The sequence below is a fragment of the Mauremys reevesii genome, linkage group 3, assembly GCF_016161935.1.
Source record: "Mauremys reevesii isolate NIE-2019 linkage group 3, ASM1616193v1, whole genome shotgun sequence".
NCBI classification, from domain to species: Eukaryota; Metazoa; Chordata; order Testudines; family Geoemydidae; genus Mauremys; species Mauremys reevesii.
Genome location: NC_052625.1, coordinates 15195480 through 15217339, shown reverse-complemented (window position 1 = coordinate 15217339; position 21860 = coordinate 15195480). Strand labels below are relative to the sequence as shown.

Below are 21860 nucleotides of genomic sequence, written 5' to 3'. Positions count from 1 at the left end.
TGTTTAGAAGATGAAAGTGCTCAGTAGTGTTGCTATCATCATATTTCATAGTTCTGTGATCTCCAGGCTATCCCACAAATGATTTCACCAGTCACCTGGGGCCTCCCTTTTGGGGTTCATAATAAACGCAATATATGTTTTAGATGAGAACTGAAACAGAGGCAACACACCTCATAGATTTTTTACCAGCTGTCAGTTCATCTGCACATTACCACAGAGTACGCTGGATCTCTCAAACTGGTGTTCCCCTCCTCAGCAAATGATACATTTCACCTTTTCTTGCAGGTATCAGAGATTTGAAAAGGCATTTCTGCTCGCTGTTGACATAGGTGCTCGTGACCTGTTTATGGTGAGTCATTCCTGTAGATGGCTTTGTGATGGCTGTTCCCGAGATGAGTTAGTTGTCAGCTTTTGTGCACATTAAAAAGGATCAGTGTCATTTGCAGTATTAGACACATACTGGAGAAGGGTTTATTCTACTTGGCTTGCCCCTTGCCATCATGAAACTGGTCAATAGCAATCTAGTAGCTTTTGAGTTGCTGACATTTTCCTTGCCAGGGCCTCGAGACTGTTTTATGTTTTTCAGGAATTAATATATACATTCTTGAACTTTCCTCCTCCTCCTCCTGTGTCAGATGTGGGTGCATGTCATCTTTCACTCTAATAAGCTTAAATGTTTCTAATCCGTTCCTTTAAGAAGTACAGCTGCAGAGGCCAGGACACAAGAGCAGACCGTATCCTGGGGATCCTGAATGCTCTCAGCGTGTCTCTTAGGTTTCTGTGGAAAGTGACAAATTATGAACGCTCCTCCAGGTACTTTTAAAACAACAAAGCTGCAGCGTCAACCCAAGCAGTTTTACATTTCGTGCGCTCTTTGGCCCTCCCATTTAATTAGCTACAAAAGTAAAATTAACTGGTTCTTAAAAGGTCCTGTGTGCAAGGGCTGCTGGAGGCTCTTGTTTTATAGGATCTTGCACCACAATGTCGCAGTGAGGTCAGATGGACAAAGCCAGTAGTTCTTTCCTCGGCACTCAGCATGTTGCTGCTATGCAGCTGATTTAGTTGTTTTCAAAGAACAATAGGGAAAGGGCTTGTTCTTAAAAAAAAAAAAAAAAAGCCCTTTGAAAGTCTCATTTGCTTGACTCTTTTGCATAATGAAGACATTCTGTTGTTTAAATTAAGCTTTGGCACTAGATGTTAATATTATTTATCCCATTAAGTCACTTGCCCTGCTAGTTTGATCTTGATATTTAAATTGTATGTTAAATGATACAATTAAATCCTTCTTTTATGGGTTATTAAAAGTCCTGTCTAATTATATAAAGAGTTCCGTGAATCTTTTGATGCTTTTTTCCACAGCTCTAATCATGTGGCTTGTTCCATCTAATTAGAAAGATGTGTATACTATGATAAACTTTTCTAAGTGTGCATCAAAAGAATGTGATGGGAATATCATACTTTTAGGGAAATCATTACATATTTTTGTATTTCTTTATACCCCCTCCAAACATTGTTTTTTTTCTTTTCATCTCATCTTTCTCCTCTCTCTCTTTCTCGCTCTCTCAATAATATAACCTTTGCTGCACAAGACTTTGATGTAGCAGTGTTGAGATCTGTAACCATGGAGAGGCTTGGGAAATGATTCTGCTCTCACTTTCACCAATTTAACACCACTGGGCTTGATTCTCGCTGTGCCTGAGCAGAGATTGGTTGTGTGTGGACGGGGGGGGCTGAGAGAGAGCCAATCATGAGTTCCTGACTCTTAACCACCTGGCATGGTGTACACTAAATCAGCAAGGGGGCAGCTGTAATTTAAGGCATAAGGTCCCAAACACCAAAAATTGCTCCATCATATCCCTTCTACTCCTCTGATACCCCCCCTTGCCAGCATGTCCCCTTCCTCCTTGGGCCAGAAGGGGGAGTTCCATCCCAGGAAGAAGTCGCCAGGTTTGTGCTGGTGGAGATTCTTACACAGGGGATATTCTCCAACACAAATCTCTGGACACTTTAAATTTACTTTACACTGGGTCAGCGTATGTGGCACAAAGTGAACTTGGCCACTGGAGAATCCAGTCCATTGACTTCAGTGGAGTGACTCTTGATATACACTCGTGTAAGGCCTTGTCTGGACTAGCTGAAAGGGTGTTTTATTTAAAAGTTAACTAACACATGTTACATTTGTAGTGTAGTCAGGACAGGTTGTACTTTAGCACATCTCAGCTGGCCAAGATGAACCCTTGGATCCTACCCAGAATTTAAAGAATTTTTTAAAATACCTTTTATCCTTGTGTAGACAAGACTGAAGTGAGAACAAAATCGCTGGATTTTGCATCGGTGTAGGATTGCTCATCTCTGTCTCATGCATTTCTCTCATTTGGATGTTCAACTTCGACCTCACTCTAGGTCTTCGCTTCTGGGCTATGTCTAAATTTTGCCAATTCTTTTTGCATAGCGTCGCTAAGATATAGCCTTTCCTATCCATCCACACAGCTAAAACTCTCATCATTTCATGCCTCGGTTACTGCAACATCCTTTCCCCTGGCTTTGACAAATGCAGCCTGCCCCACTCCTATCCATACAAAATACTGCTAAAAGATCATTTTGCTAGCCCATTGCTTTGTCTGTGCTCCCCTCTCTTTGCCTCCATCCACTGACTCCCCCTTCTCTATTGCTACTTTCAAGGTCCATCACAACCTATCCCTACTCTATCTATCGAAATATCGACTCCTACCTCCACCTGGCCTATGATGTCAGCCTCTGTTGCCCATTGGTTGTCAGTATAATTAAGTAAAGCTGTGATTTCCAAACTCACCGAGAAGTATCTCTGTCTAGCCTTGCGGTTTGGGGTTTGTCTCCCCCGGGGTTTTACCCACCAGTGTAACTATACCAATGTGGGTGCTATGGGGCAATCCCCTAATCTAGATGCAGAGCATGGGTGTAACATGGCTTGTACCAATGTAGTTACCCAGGCTTAAAACAGTAGCTTCACCAGTGGTTAAAAAATCCAGTGTAAGACAAGGTCTTGTCTCAACCCGTTGAGTCCTATTGTTATATTCAGCTACAGCATTATGGTTACTGATGATTGTAATAGCTCCCAGAAATGATGCTGTACTTGAAAAAACAGTCAATTGAGGTTCTTGGGGGTATATTTTCAAGTTGGTACGTGGCGCGACCACCACTAAATTCCTATTAACTTCTAGAGGTGATTGGGTCCACAGTGGGACTTCTAATCCAAACCAACTCATATTCCCCACCAGGGTTGACTCTAGGCAATCTGGCATTCTAGGCACACTCCCAAGGGGTCACCCCATAACCCCATCCCTGACCAAAGCCCTTGATTTTGATGTCACTATGTGACTCCAAAGGCCAGAGCAGTCTGTGTCCCTGTAGTATCTGTGCCTTATTCCAGCCCTGCTCTCCACCCTTATATTTCAAGGAGAACAAGTGAGGCTTTATTGGAATTGCTGGTTCAGAACTTGTTTATGTAGTTTTGGTTCAAGATTGCATCTAAAACTGGAAAGAGCCTATTTCCCAGACTAGTTTGGATTTAGCCCCAAGATACTGTAGATTTCAACAAAACAGCCGATGGCTCACCATTCAGGATTGCAGAACTCTCACAAGGGCGGCTAATTTAGCAACACGTCTGCCACTCCGGGCTGAAATCTCATGAGCTTGTGAAACTTTGGTGATATTAAACCTGACCCTAGATCTGGTGCAGTTTTGACCTGGAACTCTATTCTAAATTTGACCCATGTCCAAGATCATCTCCTTAGCTCATCTCTAATTAACATTAAAATGAGTTACTCTTCTAAAAGTCCACTCTATGAACCTGATGGTTTGTTCTTTTCTCTGCTACTTTTTGCCCAGAGAAGCAACGACAGCCACAAGTTTTTGTCAGGCAGCTTGGGGTTCACAAGTGAAGTTACACTTCATACCAGGCCTGAAAAGCAAACTTAACTATGCAGTCACTAACGTATGCTTCCATGATGTGTCTTTACTGTAACCTATCCCAATTGCATCCCGTGACGTTTTCCAGGGAATGACACAGATCTGTACAATGGTATCCCTGAGTGCTCAGTTTTGTATTTGTATCTCTAATTTAGTCTACAGATGTGTAAAATTTCATATCATCAGACGCCAACTTCCTGTTGATAGCACTTCTGAGAGGACTTTAAACCGAAAGTTATTCCAACTAAGATCAATATTAAATTAAGATAATTTTCCCTCTTTTTTGTGCCTGTTTCAGATCATTCATACAAATTAGGTCCCTTTTTGGTGTTAATTCTGCCCACTTAACATCAAACCTAGCCCCTTTTGGGGTGATGGATGCTCTGTCAACACAAACACTGAAGACATGTAGACCTTTAGCTATTTTGCTGGGAGAATAGCAGAAAGCCTATTCTGAACCTTTTTTACAATTATTGCGTGCTGTAGTGGTGGTGTTCTCTTCCCATGCCTGCCCTGGGGAAGCTGCAGACACAATTCACTAGCAGCAAAAGATACTACAATGGAGGGCTTAACTTTGCATTTCCCTCCTTTTGTTGGTCAAAATTAGACCCTCAGGGCAAATTTCTGCCCTGGCTTACACAGGAAGACAGTGGCAATTTTAACCATGTCTGTGAAAGCAGAATTGGGGCCCGTGGTGTTATTTGAGTATATTTGTAATGTGCTTTTTGTTACATTTGTGCATTAGTGGCTCTGGTATCTCTTCCCCTTCCAAACCTATCCACTGGCTCCCTCTCCCCTTCCACAGCTCATCTTTTCTTTTGCTCTGTCTCACTCCCTTTACTCCCTTCCCCATAACTGCTCTTTTGGGGCCTGATTCTGATCTCACAGCTGTTTTACATGAGTGGAATGCTTTACATTTCAGTTACTCCTGGCTTCAGAATCAATCCTTTTAGAATGTGTCCTGGCCTTCCCTGCAGTTCCTAGTGCCTAATATGCTTTCCCTAACCCTGTGCAGGAAGCAAGATCCACCCTCTCTCTTTCAAATCCCCCATCAAAATACACCTCCCCTGTAAGCCTCTCATTGCTTATGCACCACTCAGTGAAGTGAAAATGCTCATTTATAAAAAATGAACAAGCAATACTTACATTTAGGTAACAGTCATATGGCTGAAATTTTAAACATACAACAGTTGGGAAATTCAAAGCCATGTATACCACAGAAATTATTATTTATTTGCGTGGGGGTAACACATGGAGGCTTCAGACCCATTGTGCTAGGCACACAACATATACAACAAAGAGATGGTCCCTGCCCTGAAGTGTTTACAATCTAAGTATATATTTTTAAATTTAGACCGTAATGCATGTGGTATGTGCACCCTTCTCTTAAGCCTTTATAACAAACTATCTTGGGATTGTGAGATAGGATGAGAAAATTCAGTCCAAAATCTCTTTGTTTTCATAAAATTAAAACTATCTGAAGACAGGGATTCATACTGAAAGTTTCTTCCTCAGCTATCACTAACATGATGCTATAATAATACACATTCAGGCACTGCTATATTCCTCTGCAACGCTCCTAGCACCACATCACATACAAATCCATCAATTTTATAAACTCTCACAAAGTTCAATTAAAAAAAAGGTAAAATAGAAGAGGACATAATATATCATGAATAACAGTTACATGTATTGGACGATGACTGATCCAATCTATGACAGAAAAGATCAAGCGATATAAGGGTTGTTAGCTTTAAATCCTTTTGTAGTGTGTTCCAGCTCTCCGCTGCTGAAAATTCAAAAGGCCATCCACTGTAGCAAAGGTAGCAGAAACCCGAGCAACCGGCACATTAATAAAAGTGTCAGATCTTGGGTGAAACACTGATGAGGAAAGTAAGTAATTTCTGAAGAAATGTTGGAATTTTGCCCAGAAATATCCTATAGACATATGCGCAACAGTGTTTCAGATGACTTCTGCTCACTGAGGGCTAGCTCTGCATAAGTTGCAAAGATGAGCATAAAAAGCAGCTCCTGGAACTAATCAAATTATTAAATGGTAAAAGCCAGCCATTTCAACATACTCTTGATAGCCAGTAGGAAAATCTATTTTTCTGATTGTTTCTGATAGGTAATGTGATATTTGACGTGATAATCTCTTGGTTGATTATGTGAAAAAAATCTGTTACAATCATGTTAAGAATTTTATGACATCGTTTTGTTTTCATTCATTGATGTACATAATAAGGGAATCTGGGTTTTGGTTTCTCTTTTTTCCTCATTTCGTGTTTTGTAATTTCCTAGTAAAATCCCCTTTGGTAAGTTAATTTGAATATGAGGTGAAAGCCTGTGCTGTCATATGGGCATAATTCGGAAAACATAAGGCGAAAATGACTGAGAACTTTAAAAATTAGATGTTAGCAGATGGTGAATCTCAGTGATGATTGAACTAGGTGATGTTCTAAACCAAGAGTTCTCAGCTTACTTCTAGCACTTCCCATCACTACACATGGACCCAACACACATTCTAGGTGTCAAAAGGACAGACAGAGAGAGAGACAATCCTGGACTCCTGTTATATAGATTGACTGCACACATTTGGGCATAAATTGGGGGTTTAATTAGTATGACAAGTTATATAAAATGGTATTTAAAAAGAACTTACAATAGGTTTTTTTAAACTGTCATATTTATGTTTTGCATCCTATGTCAAAGCACTCTGCATAACCGCACGAAAAAAGGCCACTTACCAGGCTGCTGTTCTATCTATCTGAGGTGCTGATAGGGTCCCCATTACCATACTATCTGAGTGCCTTCCCACAGGACCAAGAAGAAAATCCAAGAGCATGAACAGGGAGCAATACAGGCTGTAATTTACCGAAAACAAAGTGCAAATTTCTGTTTGTTGGAAGTACATTTAAAGGAACTTTGTCATTTTCTGTAGTTGTTTTTCCCCCAACTTTATTATTTTAAAAAAAATTACAATCAGTTTAAACTAAAAACCAGAATCCCTAAACATAATCGATATAAACGTTATTATATACGTGGACAGAATCTGGCTACATATTCAAATATTTGTAAGCTCAGGCTTGTTCCAGAGCCATCTGATTTTCAGCTATCTCGAGCAAGCTGACAGTATAAACTTTTAACTTCTTAATCTAGATGAAAATCATAATTTTTTTGACTCAGGCCCCTCTCGCCTGACAACCACGGCAGATCTACACACAGAGGATGTACAGTGTTTGCTGCAAGCTCTTAACTGATTACTTTGCCCCAGGGCACTTGCACATTCTTGTTATATCACACCTTTGTTTGTGCTCAGAAACTGGTCCAAGCACATCCGTACTTTGGGGATTCTGAAAGGCATCACCCTTTCAATCTGGGGACTCGCTGTTGTTCATCCCAAACCTTATCCTTTCCCCACTTGATCTTCGGATGCTCGCAATCTGTCCTGTTATTGTATAGTTCTCAGAAGTGTGAGATGCACTTAAGTGATAACCTACAAAGACATATTCCCTGCCCTAGTTGCATACATTTGCTTACATTCTAAATTTTAGCTGTGACAAAATGAGTGAGGGGAACAAACAGTAGGGAGGAGACATGGGAAAGAAAGACTAGGATTAAAGCAATACAGTCGTGTAGGTGGTACCCAGTTTAGGGATGTGCACCTCTTGGTGGTTCTCTTATGCCCAGAGTGCAGATGTGACTGTATGTTATTGACTTAATTTTTGTGGACACCTGAGAAGAAGTGTATTCTCAGGAGGCATATAACAATGAGAGTGAGTGGCATTATGGATCACAGTTAGGAGGATAGTCCAGGTACTGGTTGCAGCATGAAAAAGGCATGGAGATGCGTGTGGAAGAATCAGACTTACTGGAGTATCGAGACTCACATCACTGGCATGAATAGGTGACCAGATAGCAAGTGTGAAAAATTGAGACAGAGGTGGGGGAGTAATAGGCACCTATGTAAGACAAAGCCCCGAATATCAGGACCAGCCCTATAAAATCAGGACATTCGGTCACTCTAAATAAGAGATTAGTTTGGATCAGCAAGAAGGAGCAAAGTTATGTAGATACGTGAATGTGAGAAGTTTATATTTGATGTAATGGAGGAGAAGCTAGGGAAGTGATTCAAGGAGTGGGGTGATGTAATCAGAGTGACAGGTGAGAAATCTTTGTGGCCATATTTTGGATATACTTGCAGGGGCGGTTCTAGGCATTTTGCCGCCCCAAGCACGGCAGGCAGGCTGCCCTCGGCGGCTTGCCTGCGGAGGATCCTCTGGTCCTGCGGCTTTGGTGGACCCTCCGCAGGCAAGCCGCCGAGGGCAGTCTGCCTGCTGCCCTCGCGGCACCAGCAGAGCGCCCCCCGCAGCTTGCCGCCCCAAAGCACGTGCTTGGCGTGCTGGGGCCTGGAGCCGCCCCTATATACTTGTATAGGGCCATGTTGAAGACTAGAGACGAGATTCTGCAGTGATCAAGGCAAGCGATGATTGAGACATGGCTGAGAGTTTTAACTATTTAGACACAGAGGGTGGGTGAGTCTTGAAGCTCTCGTAGAGGAAGAAACAACATCTGGACACAGTCTTGGTGTGAGAGGAGAATAAAAGGGAGAAGACAAAAATGACCTTCAGATTCTGAGCCCAGGTGACAGAAGATTTTAGTGTTATCACCAGGGCCGCCTGAGGGGGGGGCAATTTGCCCCAGGGCCTGGGCCCCGCAGGGGCCCCCACGAGAGTTTTTCGGGGGCCCTGGAGCGGGGTCCTTCACTCGCTCCATGGGCCCTGGAAAAATCTCACGGGGCCTGGGCCCCCGGAGCTTCTTCCGCTCCAGGTCTTCGGCCCCAGGGCGGAAGGACCCCCCACCGCCGAATTACCGCGGAAGCGGGACCCGCCGCTGAAGCGCCGGGTCTTCGGCAGTAATTCAGTGGCGGGGGGCCCCCACCACAGGTTTTCGAGGCACTTCGGCGGTGGGTCCCGGAGCGGAAGACCCCCCGCCGCCGAATTACCGCAAAGCAGGGGCCCCCCGCCGCCGAAGACCCCAGGCCCCTGAATCCTCTGGGCAGCCCTGGTTATCACTAGTCATGGGGGAAGGAAGAAGAGGAGAGGATTTGGACAGAAAATCCTATTTTCTCTGGGTCATATCATCATTGATCCAGGAACCCATTGACTGAGAGTCTGAAAAAGTGGTTATAAATAAATCTGTGTATGTACAAAATTAGGGATTGTAGGGTTTGGTTTCTATTTTTACTCGTTTTAGTGTTTTGTTTTGGATATTTTAGTGTCTTGTAAATTCCTTTTAAAAAAAACAGACAGGTTTTACAGGTTTGTGAATCTCAGCTGCATACATCTGGGCGGAAACTGGTGGTTTCATTCTCAAAAGTCACACAAACGTTGTTTTGTTTTTTTAAATAATCAGACATTTTAAGCAGTCTCATTTTATTGTTTACATCTTAAGTTTCGACACTGTAGCCACCTAAACAAAATCTGCTCATCATGTGGCTCTGTGAGCTGGAATGAAATTGCAGAGAGCATGAACAGGAAGTAAATACTGATTGTAAGTTTACAAGATGAAATTTCTGTTGAAAATCCCTTTAAGGGAATCTTGCCATTTTCGGCTTATTTTTAATAAAATTGCTCTCCACCTTACATTATTTAAAATGAATTCTTGAAAATCTACAGTCGTTGTTATATTCAGTTTATATTGAAAACCAGAACCCCTAAACTTAATATATGGGGAAATTTTAAAGGCAGAAAGGACAATTAGGCTCCCAAATTTCCTCCCTAATCTGTAGATGTGAGAGTAGATCCTAGCCATACATGCAAATGACTCATTCCAGAGCCATGTAATTTATAGCTGTTATCTTGAGTAAGCTGACAGTATCAACTTTTAGAGAGACAAGTGGAATGAGGTAATATCTTTTATTGGACCAACTTCTGTTGGTGAGAGAGACGAGCTTTTGAGCCTACACAAAGCTCTTCTTCAGGTCTTTAAACTTTTAAATCTTGATAAACATCATAACTTTTGTGACTCAGGCCTCTCTACACAGAGGAAGTACAGTGTTTGCAGCAAGTTTCTAACTAATTACTTTGCCCCAAGACACTTGCCACATTCTTGTTAAATCACACCTGTGTTTGTGCTCAGAAGATGATCCAAAAACATCCAGGCTTTGGGATTCTGAAAGTCCGCACCCCTTCATTCTGAGGAACTGCAGTTCCTCCTCCTTTACCCTTCACCCTTCACTAGTGTTTTTTCGGATGCTCCTGGCTCTTCCGCTCATATACTTTCATTTCAATGCTACTGTTGGTGCCATTAGATGTGGGGGAGGCGATTGAGTATTTGACAAGCCATCTATTCAAGCAATCATTCGTCTTTCCCTATATGCTTTACGGTTGACAAGCTAATGCAGAGCAAGCCAAAGAGTCACAAGCATGGTAAGGGATAACACTATGGAGACAAAGGGAGAAGATCTGTGAAACTGATGGTAACATACAGAGAAAGAGAGAGATTTTAATGAAAAAATACTGTTAGGTGACATTTTGTTCCTTAAATCTTATTTATGTTTTTACAAAATTAGGGGGGAAATGTTTTTGGAGTATGGCTGTTGTCTTTCCCCCTCTTTTTCCTTTCTGTCACTCTCATATTTCTTTTCATCTCTCTATCTTCTGCTCCTCTTCCAGAACTAGGAGTACTTGTGGCACCTTAGAGACTAACAAATTTATAAGCTTTTGTGGGCTAAAGCATGCATGCATCTGATGAAGTGGGCTTTAGCCCACGAAAGCTTATGCTCAGATAAATTTGTTAGTCACTAAGGTGCCACAAGGACTCCTCGTTCTTTTTGCTGAGACAGACTAACACGGCTTCCACTCTGAAACCTGTCTTCCGGAACTGTTACCCTTCAGCTTGTGCCATTAGGGTTTTTGTCCAATAAATTAAGGTGTCAGAAAATCCAGATGTAGAAGGATATTCTCACCAGAAGCTCTCTGAGTCTGCGAGATAGCTGTGGCTTTTTAACTTGGAGACATTGTCTCAAGGAAGGAATCCATTCCCTTTACATTCCTGCATCCAGTTAGAGTGCAGAATAAAATATCTCTTTGGATTTTTATCTTTACGATAAAAGATAACAAGAAGGTATTTTGCTTTTGCCATATGTGAAATAAGTGTTCTCTGAGTAGCTTCTGTATGTTCCCAGAATATACAGAAGCTGTATATGAGTTGTACCAGTGAGTGCAGTTCTGATGGTAGGACCTCAACTAGCAATGCCCATTGGAGTGCTCACAGCTCTCCTCCCGGGCCACCCCTCAAGCTCCTGAATATTCTATGGGCAAGGCTATGAAAGGGGACTCAGCCCTCCAGCCACTCAGTTCCTTCCAGCCACCGTCAGCGATGGACTTGGAACCTCTCTGAACCTTCAGTCCAAATAGTGTTTAAATAGAAGTGCTTTATGAAACTTTTAGCTTAGGTTTTAGATGGTCAAGATTGCACATGGCTAGTGTTTACACTTTCAGATGGGTGGGTTTTACAGATTCCTGTATGGCAGATCCCCCCTTCCAAGGCACCCTTTGGTTCTCTGACCAAATTGCTGTCACTAATACTGACAGCAGGACCACTGCTTTCTCCTCTACCTTCCCAAGATTGGAAACACTCCTGCAAATGGAATTGGAAGTTCTTCCTCTTTCCTCAAGTCATCCACAATTTAAACAAGAGCAGAGGCGTGCCCAGAAATAAAAATTTGATGGCTTCTGGAGGGGCACGTTCTGTGCCCCCACCACGGCACGGGGCTCAAGGAGCTCACCCTCCCCTGCAGTCCCAAGGCCGGAGAAGTTGGCTCTCCCCCCATGGCCACGGGCCAGAGAAGCAGTCAGCTCCCTCTGGGGCCCAAGGAGCTCACTCGCACCACCGTGACCCCAGGGCTGGAGGAGTTCTGTGCCCTGCCAATTATTGGGGGGGCATGCCCCTGCTTGCCCCCCTTGTGCACACCCCTGAAGAAGAGACATTCAGAATCCCAACCATTTCTACTTTGTGGCTAGGATTATGAACCAGATCCAGTGGCCGAGTATTGGTCCAATTGGCATATGCATCCATAGCCAACATGGCCCTTTTGGCCAACTCCTTCAGACCTGCATCCATATCACGTATTTTATTCTGATCAAATGCAACCACCTGTGGGACCTCAGGGTTTAATTCCTAAGTATCTAAAGCTACCAGATTGATCTGTGAAACCCAGAAAAGGAACACAGTCTCCTACTGTGATTGCTGATACAATATCAGAAGAAGAACATGACACAAGGGATGCAGGATGCGAATCCTGACGCTGACAACCAGACATCTCCCGATCAGAACATCTGAGTGTCTTCTGCATATTCTCCGTCTGCGGGTGCAATTACATGTCAGGAATTAACAGAAAGGATGGCATCCACACTGAAGTTACCAACATCTGCCGTAGAATAAACCTCACACCCAGTGTGTGACATCTTTGGCTCTCATTCCTCCATCAGATTTTTTCTGCTTTTATTGGATGGGCTTTTACACCCAACTAAGCTCATCTCATCTAATCCAGCCACTTTCCAGGCAACAAGCAGATAAATTCCCCAAGAGAGTTTTCATACCCATCCTGCCCCATACTTTCTGGTAGTAGAGGCATCTGTCTAAAGGTCAGAAAGGGGATTGATCCATTCTAGTACCTCAGAGAAAGATGGGGGGGGAAAAGTTTTCTCTTCCTCCACTTTAGGTTTAAGGGTAGCAAACTATCAAGTTGTCATGGCTCACTTCCAATATCACCTTTGGGAAAAATTATCAATATCCTTCAAATTCCTTCCTGACAAGCGGAGGAAGTTTGGCAAATGTGATCATAATGGAAACTCAGCAAATGGAAAAATATGTCTTGAAGGTGATCTTTGACTCCTCAGCTTCTGTGGTCAGAGGTGCTGTGTCTGCTACTTCAATGAAAAGGTTTGCCTGTGTGACAGCATACCCACTTAGGTAATTGTGTAACGGAGAATCACAGGCTTAATTGGGATCAATTAGCCTGTAATGGTGGGGATTGTTGACTCTTGTGGGCAATTATCAGGCTAATGAGTTAATTAGCTCAGCCAGGGGAAGATATATAATTGGCAGGAATGGGAAGTAAAGAGGGGAGCTCAGAGAGCGAGCTGGGTGTGGCAGAGATAGTTGGGTGGAAGGATCCTCCTGCTAGGTTCTGCAGTGCCTGGAATCTGAGATTAAAGGGACACCTGGCGGAAAGGAACAGACTGTGAGTATGTTGTGAATAAGAGACCATACAAATGGGCCAGGCAGCATGGCACACTGGGTAGCAAAGGGAGCACCTTGTGACAGCTTGTCTTTAATTGTCAGGACTGCCACCAGAAACCAAAGCAAAAGTTGAGGAAGTCCCTTTTGAAGGCGAGGGTCTTTTCAGTATCAGGACCAAAGAGAACTAGAAAGAATGAAAGAGACTAGATATACTGCCAGATCTCTGGGCATTTCTTAACAACCAGGAAGAAAACCAGGGATGTCCCTCTCCAGATGTCAAAGGCAATAGTACCCATCCTCCTCTTCTTTTACACCTGATGTAGAGGAGATACTATTATCTGAAGTATCCAAGGAGATCCACAGCACTCCTATCAACAAAGAAGTAATTTTAAATCAAGACCAGGAGGCAAACAACCTTCTGTAAGGTCTTTAGGACCAAACCCCAGGTCCCACATTTGACAGTTTAAATTAGAATAATCCACAGTGGGTATCCAATATAGCTTAAGATTTTTTCCAATCCCCAACTCCCCTCCTTGTTCAGGGACCCCTCTCACAAGAGTCTGTTGAGATCAGAGGTTCTGGCTCTTCTCAAAATAGAAGTGGTGGAGGAGGTCCAAATGGAATTCAGAAGGAAAGGGTTCTATTCAAGATACTTCTTGGTTCCCAAAAAAGATGGTTGTCTCTGACCAATCACGGATCTAAGGAAACTAAATATCTTCATCAAGAAATTCCATCACAAATACCTCAGCTTTACAGTAGGAAACAACCATTACCAATACAAAGTCCTTCCGTTTGGCCTGTGTTCCACCCCCAGGATATTCAAATTGCCTGCCAGTGGTAACAGCTTACTTGTGAAGGAAAGGGATACATGTTTATCTTTACTTGGATAATTGCCTAATAAAAAAACATAATCAGAAAATCATCTTTGCAAAGCGATTTTCTCATACTTGTATCCTTTTAGAAAATCTGAGGTTCCTGATAAATCAAAAAAAATTGTTCTGGAATGGACTAAATCTATACCTACCATCAGTTAAACAGAGCTCTTCTTCCTTGAGAAAGATTTGAAACCATACACAGTCTACAAACTCAATCATCTCAGCAAGTAATATTCTACCTCTGATTAATAGGTCTTCTAATTTCAACGAACTATGTCATTCCATATGCTCATCTAAAGTTGAGAACCCTTCAACACTGGCTGTTCGCCAACTACAGACAGAGCATAAATAGCTGCTATCGTTACAGTGGTGAACTCAACCACAAAATATGCTCCCGGGTGGACACTACACCCCTCCAGCGCCATCAGTGACTGTCACTGTGGATACATCCAATGTAGGATGGGAGCTCATTGCCACACCTTCAGTGCAAGAAGTCATTGACTCCCAAGACAGGATTCCACAAAAACCTTCTAGAATTCATTGAGTGTTAAAGGCTTTTCTACTTCCTGTTCAACACAAGATTGTTCAAGTGGTCACAGACAGTACCACAGCAGTTTATTATATAAACAAGCAGGGAGGAGCCCACTCTCCCTGGCTCTATAGGGAAGCGCTAGTGTGCCAATGGTGCATTGCTCATAGTGTATTTCTGATAGCATTATATATGCAGGAAAGAACAATGACCTAGTAGATCAACCCAATAGGGTCTACCACAAGACTGGTCCCTGAAGACATCAGGAGCCCAGGGAATCTCTGTACAGTGGGAACACCCAGCCATAGACCTATTAGCAACCAAATAAATATGAGGTGTCAGATGTTTGGTCTGAGGGTGGGGATAGACAATTGTTTGATCTCAGATGCATTTCTCCTACTATGGAATCAAGGGTTCTTGGGTACTTCCCACCCCCCAACCCTGTGCTGAAGGTCATTGTCACAGAGTCCCCGGGCGATGCTCTGGAACTGCTCCCCACAAAGCCAGTCAGGACTTTGAGGAGCCTCCTCTTCCTTGGAGCAGACTTTTTCAGGGCAAGAAGCTCACACGTCTTCACCTCCTGGGTCTCTCCTTGGAGCATTCAGCATCCTCTGCCCCTCCGTGCGCTTCCCACAGCGAGCCCGCCCCAGCAGGGTCCTGGGGAAGCCGCAGGGTCCTGCACCCATACTTTGCAGTCAGACGTGACTCTTAGCCAGCCAGTCAAACAGAGGTTTATTAGATGACAGGAACACATCTAAAACAGAGCTTGTAGGTACAGCGAACCGGACCCCTCGGCCTGGTCCATTCTGGGGGGCAGTGAGCCAGACCCCCAAATCTGCACTTCACTCCTGATCCCCAGCCAGCTCCAGACTGACAACCCCCTCCAGCCCTTCCTCCTCTCCTGAGTTCCTTTCCTGGGCCAGGAGGTCACCTAACCTCTTTGTTCTCCCACACCTTTAGCATCCCCTTGCAGGGGGGGAAGGGCTTGGCCATTAGTTGCTAGGCGACAGAAGGTCGGCCAGGAACTGAGGCCCCCCCACAGTATTCAGAGGGAACATGAAGAACAGCCCCACTTCGTCACAATCATACACAAGATAAAGTCGGACAAGACCAGTATTATTCTAATCACCCTGGCTTGTGCCCAGACACCAAGGGTTCCCAATCCTGCTCCACCTGTTGACAGGGAACTTCAAGACCCTTCCAGTCTATCCCAAATTATTGACCCACCAGAGCAGTTGAATCTGTCACCCTGACCCAAACTCTCTCCAGCTGACAGCGTGAACGATAGGTTTCTAACTAACTTTAAGCTTTCATGTTCAGCTGATGTACAAACTATTTTAATTAATTCTAGGAAAGAATCAACTAGAAAATGGAGTGTGTTAAAATGTGTTCTCTATGTGGGCAGTTGAAAATAGCATACCTCCTTCATCAGACCCAGTCCAAATCATGCTTAATCTCAAAATTCCTGTTCTGTCTTTATATTCGATTAAACGCTGTTTATCAGACATATTGGTTTTCACACTCTGGTTAACAATAAGTCAGTATTCACACATGAGTCAGTAAAGGGATTTACCTAGCGATCCCCCGTGAAGGGTCTCCCTCCACTGTGGGATCTTAACTTGGTTCTCACACAATTAATGAAACAACCTTAGGAACCTCTGGGAGAATGTTCTTTATTTCATCTTTCAGTCTTTCATCTTTTTTGCCCCAAACCTCTTGCCCATAGGGCTGAAGCCATGATACACGCACTACTAGAATGATTTAGAAGTAAACAGAGCTTTGGCTTACTCTTTAGATAGGACAAAGAACTTTCAATGTTCTCCTATTTTCCTGTGCAGAAAATAAAAAAGGGTAACCTGTTTCTTGACAATTGTTGTCTAGATGGATTAGACGCTTCATTCAGGAGACATACTTTTTTGGCTTCAATACTTCTTCTCCAGGGAATTAAGTCTCATACTTTACTAGGCTAAGGTGGCATTGTCCGCATATCTCAGACTTACGCCAATTATAGAGATCTGGAGAGCTGCTACTTGGAGGTTCATCCATACTTTTCACAGAGCAGCATGCCTTGGATCTAGCCTCTAGGCCAGATGCTCAATTTGGCAGTGCAGTCCTACAGTTGCATTTTCATTAGAACTCCTCGTTCCAGCTTCCTTTGAAGGAGTACTGCTAGCCAGTCTAGCCCATGAGTGGGAATGTGCAGAAGCCACTCTGTGGTTACTTACTTGTAACAGAGGTTTTTCAAGATGGACTCTGCATGTTCACACTCCCCACCCGTCTTCTCCTCTTCCTTGGAGTCCTAATTAGGGTGACCAGATGTCCCGATTTTATAGGGACAGTCCTGATTTTGGGGGCTTTTTTCTTATATAGGCACCTATTACCCCCACCCCCGTCCCGATTTTTTACACTAGCTATCTGATCACCCTAGTCCTAATTACAACACAGGCAGTGGAAGGAGCTGAGGCAGTATGAGCACCACTTCCCCTTTTATAGCCTCACCCCTCAAACCTTCTGAAACAGTGAGGGTAGGGACAGGAGGGGGCATGTTGTGAGCCCTCCAGTGGGCGTGGCTAGCTAAGGTTCCACCATCAGAGCTGCACCAGCTGGCACATCCCATGAGTATGACTAGGCAGACTCCTCCTCGTAGAAGCTCAGTTACAAGGAAGTACTCTTCATTTACTACAGTAAGCAAAACTGTGCCCGGCTGCTGGTGCATATCCGTGTCAGAGAGGCATTACCCTCAAAGGTTAGACCATCAAAATAGATCCCTCTTCCCTTAAGGATAGGTGGACACTCACCTCAAATTACAGGTGGCAACGATGGACCCATGCCATGGGAATAATATACAGCTCTCTGATCCCGTGTGGCCAACTATATGAGCTTAGCCTACAGTCATCTGCGATTAAACCCATGGTTGTCATAGTGGCCATGAAATCCTGAGTTGACTCAGAAATCCCATCATCTATTTGAATGTTCAAGTCACTGAGCACTATTAGTCTCTGTACTGTACCTCCAGTATCATTGCAGTGAGAATCACCTCACACAAAGGATTTACAGTGCAATAGGACAATCATTACACTGAAACCTATTCCAGCATAGCTTTAGCCCAAAACTCTCATATGGAAATACTGCATCACAAACATTAGCATTAGATCAGGAGTCATCCTGCACTTTTGGTTAGATGTAAACAATATGGCCTCACAAACAAGACAGGCAAACCACCTGCCAGCCAATCCCCCTTCGGTTCATGTTGCAGCAGCTGCACCAGACTCCTAATGCATCCAGCTAAAGTTTCAGTTATACATGCAAAGTCATCAGCCTCACTTTTATCAGTTCATGGATAGTCAGTGTTTTATGTATTAACCAGAGACTTTTCTTTCAGCAACATGAGTAGGGTTAATAAATTTGCATAGGGAAAGAATAGTACAAAGAAAATTAAAATATAACAGTAGGTTCATCTGTTCCATTTGTGGTTGTGATCTAAGCAAGAAAAGAGGCTTTTTCTTTCAAATTCTCCTTTGTTACTTGTCTGATTCATTTTAGATTAATCTTTTATTTTGCTTTATTTCCAAAGGACATCCATTACCTTGCAGCAGATAAGGGTGAATTGGCACTAGCTGAAGTGGCAAAGAAAAAGGCTAACGACATTGATGCAGAATCAATAACTACTGGAGTTGGTAAGAATTAATGCTGTTTTTAAAAAGCCCTTTTTGTTTTAATCAATACTTGTTCTGCATCACCACGATGTTATACTTGTAGGGGGTTGTTGGTTAATTTGAATTGTTTTCTTGGAAAAGGAGATGGTGGTCTTTATTTGTGGGGAAGAAGGGAAGCTTATGAAAACAGCATTGCTTTGCCTTTGGGTATAGAAGTGAGAATTGTGTCACTGTGCGGGCTGCAAATCAAAAGAGAGTAAATCACCACAATTTTATAGAAAATAAGAAACAGAGTTAATGAATTCCATGCACATTGTAATGAGATCAGGTGCAAAGGGTCCTGATCCTGAAATCCTTATTCACACAAGTAAACTTATTTATTAAGGACCAGGTTGTGGAAACCTTACTCACCTGGCTGAGCTACTCACTCAAGTAGTCCCGGTGAAGACAATGGGATTCACTTTGTGAGGCCTCTGGAAGTACTCAGGTGAGATAAATGCTCTCCAGTCTGAGCCGGGGGGCTTCACCATTTGGCTCTAAAGTAGGTCTGTTGTAGTCAATGGGACTTGGCATTTGAGTAAGAAATATTTGTGTGAGCAAAGATTGAAGGACTGTGCTCATAGTTGGGCCACCAGTAGCTCGGCAGGCTAGGCAAGATAACTTGCACCTCTCTTCCCCCCGCAAAGTAGAAGGCTTGATCATTTCTTGTGCTTTCACTTAATCTCTTTAAAGAGATGTGTAAAGATATGGAGACTGTTCTGTTGCTTTAAATTTGTAGCAGAGTTCAGAGGGCGGGGAAGTCAGGAGAAGATTCTAGGCAAGAGCCCTATGTAAGAGAAAGAAAGAGCATAGCAGCCAGTGGTGAGCAACCTGCAGCCCGCCAGGATAATCCGCTGGCGGGCTGTGAGACAGTTTGTTTACATTGACTGTCCGCAGGCACAGCCACCGCAGCTCCCAGTGGCTGCGGTTCACCGTTCCTGGCCAATGGGAACTGCTGGAAGTGGTGCGGGCTGCAGGGACATGCTGGCGCCATTTTCTGCAGCTCCCATTGGCCAGAAATGGCGAACCACGGCCACTGAGAGCTGTGGGCAGCCGTGCCTGCGGACGGTCAGTGTAAACAAACTGTCTCATGGCCCGCCAGCGGATTCCCCTGATGGGCTGCATGTGGCCTGCAGGTTGCCCACCACTGCAGCTTTATGCGTAATATGTATAATACCATTTTCCTTATTCCAGTGCTGTTCTTTGCTGAGTGTCAGAGCAAATCATCTCTTCTGTGATCCTTTCCTGTTGTCACATGATAAGAAAGTGGGATGATCTTGTGGTTGAGACATAGGCTTTGGAGTCAGAAAATTTGTGTGAACTTGGGCTAGGCAAGTTTTTGGGGGGCCAGACTGTCAAAAATAGAAGATTATAACTGTGAGTTTACATTTGTACATATCTAATTGTGAATGCAAATGCTGATGTACACTCGCAAGTCAAGTATTTTTGTGTGCACGTGGCTAGTTCAATGCCTAATGGGCTATGTGTGCTTGTAAAAACCTGACTTGCATGGGCACATTGCATATTTCCGTGTCTGAGTGAGTCAGGCACACGTGTATATATGCAGTCGTATACACTTAATGCTACAAGTTTAGCCCTTAATCTCACTGAGTCCGTTTCATTATCTGTAAAATAGAAGCACTAATACTCAGAGATTTTATGAGGTTAAATTAATGCTTTTAAAGTGTATTAAGAATCTTGCATGGAAAGCCCTCTCTCTGTAACTGCTAATTATTATTATTTTAAAGTAAACTCCTTCATTGTAAATGATAAAGTCAATCCATCATCTTTAACCATCGTCTTAAGATGTTGTCATTTTCTGAATAATTAATATCAGGGTGGTTTAAATTTTTTAGTAAATGCAATGCCCCCCCTGATAAATTGTAGCGAAGCCTCAGTATATTAACAGTGTGTTTGATTCAGTTTCTACTGACATCAATGGGAATCTTACCATGAGTTCAGGAATTGGATAGGACCCTAAGTACTTGAAAACGGAGTTAAGGGTTTTGTTTTCATTTGCTTCTAAACATATACTGAACTTTTGCATTATGATGCTTTAATTTTAAATTTGTGACCCAAGGAAGAATCATTAGCAAAGAAGATTTTATGAGGCCTGGGCATTGTTTAACCACTCAAAATAAAAGCAAAATCAATGACCACCCTATATGTAAAATACAGTGTCAATGCAACACTAACTCTGAGAAGTGAATCATGCAAAAGTCAGAAGTGTCAGAGTTATGGTTCAAACAACAATCTTAACTCTGCCCCTTGGAGTGTATGTATTACAACAGAGTCTTTCATTACAGACCATGTATGCAGTAGTACAAAATACTACATGTCCATTTAAGGGTGCATAGAAAAATTAAGTTACCAGCTGCCCCAGTGTATTGTGATTCCCATTTTTGAGAGATGTCAAGCATCAGGGGGTAGCTGTGTTAGTCTGTATCCACAAAAACAACAAGGAGTCCGGTGGCACCTTAAAGACTAACAGATTTATTTGGGCATAAGCTTTCGTGGGTAAAAAAACCTCACTTGAGATGCATCTGAAGAAGTGAGGGTTTTTTTACCCACGAAAGCTTATGCCCAAATAAATCTGTTAGTCTTTATGGTGCCACTGTATTCCTTGTTATTTTTGAGAGACAGTCTGAGTGTCCAGGCCCCTTTTATTGAAGCCAGGGTTTTAGCCAGCTCCCTTATCTGTTTTCCCTTCCCACCTCTTACTTTTCCTCTTCACCATCTTGTGATCCCCAGACCTTTCTTCCATCCCGTTTCCCACTCCCTCTTTCTCTCCATGCCATCTGCCTGCTTTCCTCTATTCTGCTATTCTGTCTCAACAGCGTTTGAGGCTTCCTAAATCAAGCCCTTCACTTGTGCTGCAAATTTCAATGAGAAGGCAGCAGTCAAAGCAAACAAACAGTGAGATGTGGAAGTGGTGCATCATAGAGGCAGCTGGGCCCAAGTTCTACGCTAAGGCTTGGTCTACACTGGGGGGTGGGGTCGAACTAAGGTACGCAAGTTCAGCTATGCGAATAGCGTAGCTGAACTCGAACTACCTTAGTTCGAACTACTTACCCGTCCAGACGCCGCGGGATCGAAGTCCGCGGCTCCCCCGTCGACTCCGCCACCGCTGTTTGCGGTGGTGGAGTTCCGGAGTCGACAGGAGCGCGTTCGGAGTTCGATATATCGCGTCTAGATGAGACACGATATATCGAACTCCGAGAAGTCGATCGCTACCCGCCGACCCGGGCGGGTAGTATGGACGTACCCTAAGATAGGGAAGGGGCTCTGTGAGGTGATGGTAAAATCAAGGGATGTCTCATGAAGGCCAGAGGATGAGTTTCCTCCCTAAATATTTGTCCCCTAAACCATTTCTGTACCAATCCCTCCCATCCATGTTCTGTAATATGTATTCCCTCGCCCCAACTCACCCTCTCATATTCCACTCCCCAGTAACTCAAACAATGTATGACCAAATGCTCTCCCCTGATTGCAGAACTCTTGAGAGCACCACATTCCTTCTTCCGACAACCTCAAGTCGCCAAAATCTTCCCAGAAACTGGGTTG

General features: G+C 43.5%; 1 protein-coding gene across 11 annotated transcripts in view; it reads left to right on the top strand.

Annotated features, from left to right (window-relative positions):
• LOC120401063 (WD repeat containing planar cell polarity effector) overlaps nt 1-21860 on the top strand; it is a 301239-nt gene that overhangs the window by 221403 nt on the left and 57976 nt on the right. For all 11 annotated transcript variants that reach the window (XM_039530641.1, XM_039530637.1, XM_039530632.1 and 8 more), the window contains 2 exons: nt 286-349; nt 18176-18278. In XM_039530641.1, coding sequence (XP_039386575.1) covers nt 286-349; nt 18176-18278 — 167 coding nt within the window. The remainder of the gene's footprint in view (nt 1-285; nt 350-18175; nt 18279-21860) is intronic.